The sequence below is a fragment of the Festucalex cinctus genome, chromosome 2 (genome assembly GCF_051991245.1).
Source record: "Festucalex cinctus isolate MCC-2025b chromosome 2, RoL_Fcin_1.0, whole genome shotgun sequence".
NCBI lineage: Eukaryota > Metazoa > Chordata > Actinopteri > Syngnathiformes > Syngnathidae > Festucalex > Festucalex cinctus.
Genome location: NC_135412.1, coordinates 498,319 through 508,922, shown reverse-complemented (window position 1 = coordinate 508,922; position 10,604 = coordinate 498,319). Strand labels below are relative to the sequence as shown.

Genomic DNA, 10,604 nt, shown 5'->3' with positions numbered 1-10,604 from the left:
CCAGATAAACAACAGCTATTCAAAATACATAAAACGGAAGGTTTTGTTACTGGCTAATATGATAATGGGTCATTTATATTCGAAATGTAAATACGAATTTTGAATAGCAACTAGCAGCGAAATGACGTTTTTCGAGAAATGCATTAGCGGCTTCAGGTTTTGTCCACTAGGTGTCCCACTGATGCCACACTGGATGTTTCATTGGGCGCTGTTCAGTAGAGGAAGAAGCTGTAACCACAACACCTTCGAAAAAAAGGTAATAGATGTTCAAAGAATAACCTTTCAACTTTTGATCAAAGAAATGAATTCGTATTTTGATCATACGCCAAACTGGATATGTCGAGCAAGTTTGTTTTTAAAGTGTATCCGTACGCCAAATGTCTCGATCTACTTTAACAAATAGGTGGCTAACAAGGGTTAGCCAACTATGCCGTCAAGGTGTTTTTTTTTGTTTGTTTTTTTTGTTTTTTTTAAACATGGAATTGAAGAGTTTTCGAAACTTAAAAAATCAAATGCTACTTAGCGGAACGAACAGTTATACCACGTACGATGTCAAATGCCTGAATTGTATTTTATGGGCCATCATGTGTTACTCTTCAAAAGTTGACACAGTTTAGAACTTTGGAAGCTAAGCAGCTAAGGCTAGCAGGTAACACTTAACCTCAGAAACTGTTGCTTCAAGGAAACGAGTCGATTCAAATATACGACTACTTATAAGTTGAAACGTGTTTTCGTGATGGTTTGGCTGATGTCCCATCCACGTTGATTTTTCCACTACCAACAGCGCCGCTGCTCTTTTCTTAATTTCGGTCGTGTTGCTTTAGTCATGCGTGACTCTTTCCAAATGCGAGTTCAACCCACGCACGTTGCATTTTTTACATGACAGAAACTTGTATGCGTAATTCGTTTACTTTTCACAGAGGACAAACTAAATGTCAAAGTCTATTTGCATTTGATTACTCTTCCCAAAACATGCATGTTAGGTGAATTGAATCATGTAAATTGCCCATAGGTTGTGTGTGTGTGTGTGTGGTTGTTTGTCTGGGTCAGAATGTTCCTCATATTCCAATTTAGCTACGATAGGCGACAGATCAACGCGGCATTGAAAAGGATGCAAGATATTTTTTATTAACCTGGAACATGACAGCTACTTTACACAAAATATAGGTCAACTATTTCAACAGTGCAAGTAATAACGCAAAAGTAAACCATTCAATTTTCATGTATGTTTCCACATACTGTACTGTTCACTGGAAATAATCTGCACTTCATCCTAGTCTCACTTGCCCTGGAGTCGTTTGCTAAAATAATCTTTCGCCATCATGTTTGATCATATGTTTGTCCATTTCAATCTCATGTGCACAATCATTCAACTGTGGTGTAGCTAAACTGACTCAAAATCCATTTTGAACATATTTAGCAGGAGTAATATAAATCACATTTGATCAAATTAGCTGTTCTGGTTTTTATTTGTACTTTTTATAAACATGTTATTGTTTCCTTCTAACGATGTACACAGAATGACTCCACCCTTTTCTTGCACATTTCCTTATTGTTTCTTCATAAGTGCTGTCACAATGCCACTCGCTTTCCTTCCTCTTTTTATGCGTCGTTCTGCGTATGATATCATAGTCTCGAGTGTTCTCAGACTCAATGCGGTAAGAACTAAACTAGTGTTGAGCTTTGCTCGCAGCTCCGGATGTCGATCACCGTCACCTTGTTTGTGTGTTCGCATCTTTTTTCTTTCTTTCTTTCTTTCTTTCAGGCAAAGCATGGCAATGACGGGCCAGAGCTCATACTCCTCCATGAGTAACCACACCAAGGAAAGGGTCACCATGGCTAAGGTGACCCTGGAGAATTTCTACAGTAACCTCATCGCCCAGCACGAGGAGAGAGAGATGAGGTAACAATGACGGGTTAAACTGCCACTTTGTAGTGTCTAGACTAAGCATGCAGTGTAAGATAATTTATCTGGTCAAAATGATTGTCATAAAACTAAAATTGTTGCTCAGGCAGAAGAAACTGGAGAAGGTGATGGATCAAGAAGGCTTGGCTGATGAAGAAGTGAGTGATTATTTAATTGGAGTTGTTCAACTTAGAAGTATTGAGAAGTTTCATGTTATTGAAAGGAAAGGAGACTGATTTAATGTCCTCTTTCATCTCAAAAGTGCTTCAAACATCAAAGCGCATGTAGGGATGGACGAATGTTGATTTGTTGTGATTGTATTGGTGTTAATGTTTTATGTTATGTTTGGGGTTTTTTTGTGTTCTGTAAAGCGCTTTGTGACAGTTCAGGCTGTTTGAAAGCGCAATATAAGTCAACTTGAGTTGAGTTGAATTGTCCGCGTCCCTAATGACGACGTCGCCTGCAGAAAAGTCGTCGTCGTACGGAGCATGCGAGGAAAGAGACCGACTTTCTTCGTCTGAAGCGAACGCGACTGGGTTTGGAAGACTTTGAGTCCCTCAAGGTGATCGGCCGTGGAGCATTTGGAGAGGTAAACAAAGCGCCATTCGCCGGTGCCGAATCTTGTCAAACTGCTTCGTGATCAGCATTCTCGATTTGGGTGAACATTGACAAAGAAAAGCGGTTGTCAACTGCAAGTCCAAATGACTGAGGCCACATAAAATCAGCGCACGCGTTCGTCAGGCTTGCGTCGGCAGCGTTTCGTCTTGCTTTTCTTGCAGGTGCGTCTGGTGCAGAAGAAGGACACCGGCCACGTCTACGCCATGAAGATCCTTCGCAAAGCCGACATGTTGGAGAAGGAGCAGGTGAGGTCACCGCGCCTCATCTGGCGTTGGCCGTTTTTAACGCGCGGTCCGATTCCGTTAGGTGGGTCACATACGGGCTGAGCGGGACATCCTGGTGGAAGCAGACAGCTTGTGGGTGGTCAAGATGTTCTACAGCTTCCAAGATAAGATGAACCTCTACCTCATCATGGAGTTCCTTCCTGGAGGTATGAGTGTTGCTTGGAGCGCCACAAAACAACAACGAAAACATACGTGAATGTGGCCAAAGAAAGAAAGTCTGCATGCGGTGTTGTTTTTCCTCTTTCAGGAGACATGATGACCCTCCTGATGAAGAAGGACACTCTGACGGAAGAGGCCACTCAGTTCTACATCGCAGAGACAGTTCTGGCCATCGACTCCATCCATCAGCTGGGCTTCATCCACAGAGACATCAAGCCAGACAACCTCCTGCTGGACTCCAAAGTAAGTTGCCATACATTTTTCCCACCTTCTGGGATTTGCGTTATTTCTGCTGATGCCAAACGAGCTTTGAAAAAAAAAAATTTGTGTTTTTTTTTTTTTTCCCTGCAAGCTCCCTTTTTGGTGGGAATAAAAAATCCTTTTTGTCAAAACATGTACATACACTAGATATGGAGTTGTACATGATATATATTATTATTATTTTTGTTTTTCCCGGGGCTGATACTGATTATTAGTAGTTAAGGAGGCCAATGATCGATATTTCAAGCCGATATTAATTTGCAGTAAAAGAGAAAATATTTGTCAAAATTAAAATTCAAATTTTCAAGACTTTGAAAGTTTTTCTTTTAATTTTAAATAAAAAAAAATGGACAGCTTTTGTTTGAAAATGATAAAAATTGAGAGTTTCGTTTGTCATCACCATGTGTTAAAGCGATACAACTCGTTCAGTGTTTTGTCTGTACGTGTGTGGCAAAGTGACCAACTCAACTCAATTCAACTCAACTTTATTTCTAAAGCGCTTTGAGAACAGCCGTTGCTGTATGCAAAGTGACACCTGCCTCGTGTCAACCAATATGTTGATAAATTGCTGCTTTTGCAACAAATGATTTTGTTCAGCATCAGTGACTCTGCTTGTTTTTCACAGAGTTGCTTTCTTGTTAAGTGGAAAACGATGATGACGATTATGCTTTTGTTTTGTTTTATAGCGTTCTAATTGGCTTAAAAAATGGTAACCGTCTTAATAGTCACTAACTCAACTCGCTCCTCTCTGAAATCAGCTTGTTCATGTAAGCAGGACTCGCCACGAGGAGGCTTTTGGAAGCATTTAAACTGCTGAAAAGAAATGTTTTTGAAAATTTGTCCTCGCAATAAAGTCAAATTAATGAATCGTCCAGGGCAAATATGAAAAATCAAAGTTTCTAACATAGGGCTGCATTTTTATTTTTTCAGGGTCATGTGAAGCTGTCTGACTTTGGACTCTGCACGGGCCTGAAGCGAGCACATCGGACGGATTTCTACAAGAACCTGAACCACAGCTTGCCCAGTGACCTCGGTAAGCAAAAACTGCCAACCGCTTCCTTTTACATCAACATTTGTGTTGATGATGCGGGTCAGGGCACCTTTTTATTAGAAGTGGATTGAAAATGTGTGGAAAAAGCGTTCTCAAATCCAACTCTTCAATTTTGTACGGTCATGTTTTATCCATAAATGAATCCAGTTATGGTACACATTTTACCAAACGTGTTTGCACTCTGGGTTTGAGCATAGCCTTTTGTTTTTTAAATCCAGTTTTTAAAAGTATTGTAAAAGTGACCGCTTGTCCTTTCCAGCCTTTCAGAACATGAACTCCAAGAGAAAAGCAGAAACCTGGAAGAGAAATAGGAGGCAGTTGGTATGAACAAGGAAGCACTTTGACTCTGCATGCACACAACACAATATAGCTCGACATGTTCCGAGTATTAATCAGTGAACACCAGAAAACTTGATGCAGATCTGCTTACCTTTTATGAAGCCACCACGGGCAGAATTAACTAATTACTTCAGGTGTAAAGTGGACTCAAAAACTTTTCAACTAGCTGGTGCAATGATGCAAATATAATGCACTGCAATACACAATTGTGATATGAACTCATTCAATCCCAAAAACGTGTAAAAACGTTTTTAAATATTTTGTCCTTCCCTCCCAAAAACGTGTTTAGACGTTTTTTTGTTTTGTTTTGTTTTGTTTGTTTTTTCGAAGGCTTTGATGTAGCTTCTGACATGGTGTCAGCAGAGTATAAGAGATTTTTTTTGTCAGTGTTTTTACCAGGAATGTGAATATTGATGAAACTTAACTGTATTTTAATGCTAATTGTTGCAAAACAGAAATACATACAAATATACTTTTTTTTTTTTTTTTTTTTCCTGATGAAAGAAGAGACTTGAATGTTTCTTTTGGTAGGTTTCATGTTTTCATAGAAATGGAACACAATATTTTATGGGCCTTGCAAAATCCAGTAAAACAAAGCAACAAAAAAAATGTCTGTGAGTGAATGAGTTAAGCAGTCCCAACTTAACGTGCTAACTCACACGGGAACCGAATTGTAGACGACAGAAGCGGCTGTCATTAATTTGTGCTCCTCCCTTTCAGGCCTTCTCCACCGTGGGGACGCCCGACTACATCGCGCCGGAGGTTTTTATGCAAAATGGATACAATAAGCTGTGCGACTGGTGGAGTCTGGGTGTCATCATGTACGAGATGCTAATAGGTAAGCGCTGCCACGATCATGTGACAAGCCGGCGTCAAGTCGGAAACCGGGTCCCATCGTCCGTGCGTGCGTGCGTGCGCTCAGGTTATCCGCCATTCTGCTCGGAGACGCCGCAAGAGACGTACCGCAAAGTGATGAACTGGCGGGAGACGCTCACCTTTCCTCCTGAAGTGCCCATTTCCGAAAAGGCCAAAGACCTCATCCTCAGGTGGGACCGCAGATGTTTACTCCAAAAAATCATATCAAACTTTGTATTTAACCTCACGACCTTTCATCTTGCACATCATTTTTGAGCACTCTTCTTTTTTTTTTGGTCAATTACAAAATAATCCTGTAAATATGTGCAATGTAACCCTCCTGCTGCATCCACATTTTTGCTGTTTCATCTTTACGCACATGCAAACTTTTCTGTTTATTTGTATTTTTTTACTCTTATTTTGTTGTTCCATTCCATGTATAAACAAATCAAACCGATGACAGATGCTTAAATGGAAAATACAAATGAGGTTGAGTTCCATTCCAATTGTAACACAACATTTCTCAACCAATCAAGTTGCTGAAGTCAGAAAATTGAATTTCGAATCTCTACTGCCGCTTGTGGCTGAAAAATGAAACTGCACACTCCTTCTTCACGTACGCAATGCGCGGACAGACAAAAGGACGGCGGGTCTTTCCAACCCGAATCCAGTTTGAAATCGATCGGCCAGAGGATTTCAGGAACAGCTCAGGTGTTAATCGAGTAGATGTTTCAGTCATAAATGGTCCAATAAAAATTCTTTTGTAAAGTTAATTTGGGGCAAAGTGTTACAAAGAGCCACTTTTTTTTTTTTTTTTTTTTTTGTCAGGTTCTGCTGCGAAGAGGAGCACAGAACCGGTGCTGCTGGTGTGGAGGAAATCAAGTCCAATCCGTTTTTTGAGGGCGTCGACTACGACCACATCAGGTGGGACTTGACTAATTTTGAGCACTAATTTGCAGCTGCTCGTTATGAGCTCAAATTAATGTGCTGATAAGGTCAGGTGACGACGATGATGCGTTTGTTGGGCAAACAGAGGTTCAACATGACCAACTTCACTAGTTTTCTGTAATACAGCATAGCAGTAATCCTTCCTCTAAATGATTATTAACATGCTTTTACAATTTGGCCATAATCTTATTTTATATCACACGTGTGGACGTCATTTCTACACGTTACAATGTGGCCAGAATTTCTGTTTATGTTGCAGAAAGCTGTATTGTGAATGTAGCATACCAAGTGAGGGATGTTTGGGAATGTGGCTGACCACGCCCCCTTTTAACTCATTCACTCCCAAAAACGTATAAATACGTTCTGTTTTCAATTTTGCCATGCTCCCAAAAAGTGTATTTATGCATTTAGGGTTTGATGCAGCCGCTGAACTGAAGCGAATGCTTGAAGCAATGGTAGTTATTACAAAAACGGCCAGCAGATGGCAGCAGAGTATAAGAGATCAAAAAGCTCTTTTCCCCACAGTTTTCAACAGATTTGTCATAATGATGACACTTAACCATACTCTAATGCTAATTGATGCAAAATGGAAAAAGATAGAAATATACTTTTTTTTTTTTTTTTTTTTTTTTCTGATGAAAGAAGAGACTTTAATCTTTCTTTTGGTAGATTCCATGTTTTTATGGCAATAGGACACAAGATTGTATGGGCCTTGCAAAATCAGCCCAAATCCAGTAAAATAGCCAAAATGTCCTGGGAGTGAACGAGTTAATGAGTTAATGAGTTAATGACGCCGAAGGTGAGATCAGCTATCGTAAGGTTGAATTGAAATCGCCACTCGAGCAAAATGTTAGAACATGACGACCTGCTTGGCCCTGCAGAGAACGTCCTGCCGCCATCCCCATTGAGATCAAAAGCATCGACGACACCTCCAACTTTGACGAGTTCCCCGATTCGGACATCCTCACGCCAACAGGTACGACGATCCTTTCGAACCAAAAGTCGAAAGCTGCTTGCTTGTTTGTTTCCGTTTTGAAAGCCGACCGACTTCCACTCGAGTCGGAATGCGTCAAACGTTTGTCAATTAGTCATTGCGATGCTTCGGAACACTTTGCTGCACGTGCACCACGAATCCATTTTCATTTCGTGTCGAATATATCATGTTGAAGTATTATTTAGCATCCTCAAATTAGGTTATTGAATGCTATTATGACTTATGTCATTTGTGTGACGACTGGATTTTTATTTCTTTAATAGTTTTTCCCCTGACATGTTTATATCGTGGCTCATTTTGCCAACGCCACATGATCAATATTCGGGTGATTGGTTGTTAGTTGAGCTCTGAGCAGCTGTGATGTCATTTTCAGCAAGTGGCAAAACGTTTGTTTTTTTTAATAATTAATTTGACGTGCAATATAATGTACTTTTAAAATTAATTTGAGACAAAATATCAATTCTTACTCCTGAAAATCTATCAATGGTAATATTTTTTTTTTTTTATTAGAAATGTCATTTAATTATTATATAAATTTGTGATTTGTTCAAACCATTTCATTTTCTGTAATTTTATTTGATTTTAATATTGTGGTTGCAAGACTCGTTTATAAAATCCAATTTAAAAAAGTCCTCGTGTCATTAAATTCTTAATACTAGGAAATCTGTAACGATATCCAAACCTCACAATATGATAACTATCACAATATTGTAGTGAGGTTGGGAATGTTAAAATAGGTCACAATATTGAAAAAAAAAAAAAATGGTGCTTTTGTACATAACAGAAATGCATATAAAGCACCTACAATCTCTAATAAGACTTAATATTGAGGCGCTTACTAGCTAATGAACGTTCCTCCACATTTTGACTGTTCACAAGCATTTTAGGTTCCGCTTCATCTGACATTAGCGCGGATTTGACAAATAGAAGGGCCAAAACATGCCGTGTGAAAATTAAACTACGCTAAAAAAGTAGCCACCAGAGGGTGCTAGAACTGCACAAATGGAAATCAAGCTGACTTTTTTTTGGGGAACATATTGTGGCAGTTTTAATATCGCGATATTGCCATATCGTTACATCCTGAACGAAAACCCACCCGTGTTGTTGTTCTTTCGAATCCATAACAACAGATGAATGTCATTTTTCCGATTCATTGCGCTTTCCTCGCCATGTTTGCCAACGTCGTGAACGTGTCTTCCCCCGCAGCCACTCAAGTGTCCAACCACTCGGACGCCGGCCTGAAGAATAAAGACTGGGTGTTCATCAACTACACGTACAAACGCTTCGAAGGCCTCACGGCCCGAGGAGCCATCCCGTCCTACATGAAGTCCACCAAGAGATGAAGCCACGCGTCCTTGGACCACCAACGGCCGGGAGACGAGGATTTTTTTGGGGTTTTGCTTTTTTCGATCGCTTTGCACCGTAGAAAGCGTTGCCTTCGTTTCTTGACTTTGTCTGATGCTTCCAGGTCCGCCTTGCTGCTTGCTGCTCTTCAACGGTTCGCTGCTTTTTTTTTCTTTTTTTTTTCGTCTTCTCTGGACTTTTGCGCCCGTGGCGGTGGGATGTTTGTTTTGAACTCCAATACCAGCAACATCACATTCCCTCTTTCAAAGCCAGCAGCGTTTTTTCTCGTTTTGTGTTTGTCATCACTCGTTGGCATTTAGTCGACACTTGACGGGCGTCGTCAAGTTCTCGCTTCAGGGATTCTGTCCAAATGTGTGTTGGCTGCAAATGCTGAATAGTGTCCATTGTCCAACCAAAGACCGCATCAAGAACTTTGCCTTCACGTCCGTCAATTCATTGCAAAAAAGTTTCGTTTTGTTTTTGTTTGTTTTGAAATACAAGATTTGCTTGATGATGACAAGGGAATTTAACAGCATGTTACATGTGTAGTCCATCATGGATAGAAACTTTTGGTGCTACACCATAAAAAAATGTAGTGGTGAAATGAAAATCATTCCAGTGGAAAGTATAAAGATGACCGGAGGAGGTCCAAACGCGTCCTTGTTGAAATTGTTCTGGACGCAGGCGAGGCCTTTGTACATTCAGTTGAAATTGGAGTCGCATCGTGAGCTTTATTTTTAGAAGACGCGCGCACACAATGTTGATTCTTGATCTGTAATTAGAGGGCGAAAGCGCTCCAATGTCCACAATATCCAATATGCTGACTTCGGAATTGAATGTAACGTTTGAGTTTCCAAATGCTGCTTGTTTGAATGTACAAGAGAAAACTATGGAAGGAATTGTAATTCTGTTTGATCACACCCACGTCATTGAATTGACAACTACTAATTGTCTTTAGTTTGAACATGGCCTCTTGTCTTGAAAGTCACTGATTGAATTCATTTTACCAATGAAAATGACTTGAATAGTTTGACGAATGCTCACACAAGTCAGGTTTGGTCAAATGTATGCAAATGATGCTATCCAAAACGATGTCATTGATTCCGATGTGACATCATCGCATTGTCACATTTCAGAACCCACAGCTTCTTCGTATGACTTTTTAGCATCGCAACTTATTTTCTATCCTCATATTGCCTTTTGACATCATCCGTGGGACATGTAATCTATTTTTATGAGAACAAATTGGCTTGTATGCTTTGTTATCGCCTGTAATATATGATGAAGATAATGAGCACATTTTACTTTAGAAAAGCTTTCAGTGGACATTTTCCTTTTGGCAGGGTACTTCGTTTTTGGTTTTTCAAGGAAGTGATCTGTTACTGGAATAATTGTGCTTTAGTCGCCTTCCAAGCAATCGAGTCCATGTTGGAGTTCGAAAAGATGCGCTCGTGTGTATGTTTGCTTCTGTGGTCATCTTGAAGTGTGAGTGAGGGAATTTTGGGAAGATCCATGTACAGTACAATTATTATTTAAACCACTTTGTGCTGTTTTGTGTTATTTTCACTGCTATGCGACAATGAATTGCTGTGCAATCAACCGCCGTCTCTTTAATTACATCAAAGGTCGACTCGCAACTAAAGTGAGCTTGCTGTCATTTATAAGGCAGCACAATTTAGAATTATGGACTAAAGAACTGCTATAGCATAACAGGTTATTAGTATAGAATGGTTTGATGTCACCAAAGGTATACAAAAAAAACAACTACCCACTGCTGTCCAATGTAACTACCACTAGGTGGGAGTGGTGCATCACACAGTCGAAAAATATTTTCTAATAAGCAAC

General features: G+C 39.9%; 1 protein-coding gene across 3 annotated transcripts; it reads left to right on the top strand.

Annotated features, from left to right (window-relative positions):
* The first annotated feature begins 167 nt into the window (after positions 1-167).
* LOC144013277 (serine/threonine-protein kinase 38) lies at positions 168-10,358 on the top strand. 3 transcript variants are annotated; one of them, XM_077511918.1, is made up of 14 exons: positions 168-256; positions 1,766-1,903; positions 2,013-2,064; positions 2,373-2,495; positions 2,686-2,769; positions 2,831-2,954; positions 3,056-3,210; positions 4,159-4,261; positions 4,539-4,600; positions 5,339-5,456; positions 5,541-5,664; positions 6,302-6,397; positions 7,303-7,397; positions 8,622-10,358. In XM_077511918.1, exons 2-14 carry the CDS (start codon positions 1,773-1,775, stop codon positions 8,756-8,758), a joined length of 1,404 nt encoding a protein of 467 aa, XP_077368044.1. In that variant the 5' UTR covers positions 168-256; positions 1,766-1,772; the 3' UTR covers positions 8,759-10,358. The 3 variants fall into 3 exon arrangements, with proteins under 3 accessions (XP_077368044.1, XP_077368045.1, XP_077368043.1); XM_077511919.1 differs by lacking the exon at positions 168-256 and adding an exon at positions 268-649; XM_077511917.1 differs by lacking the exon at positions 168-256 and adding an exon at positions 709-1,658.
* The last annotated feature ends 246 nt before the right edge of the window (positions 10,359-10,604 follow it).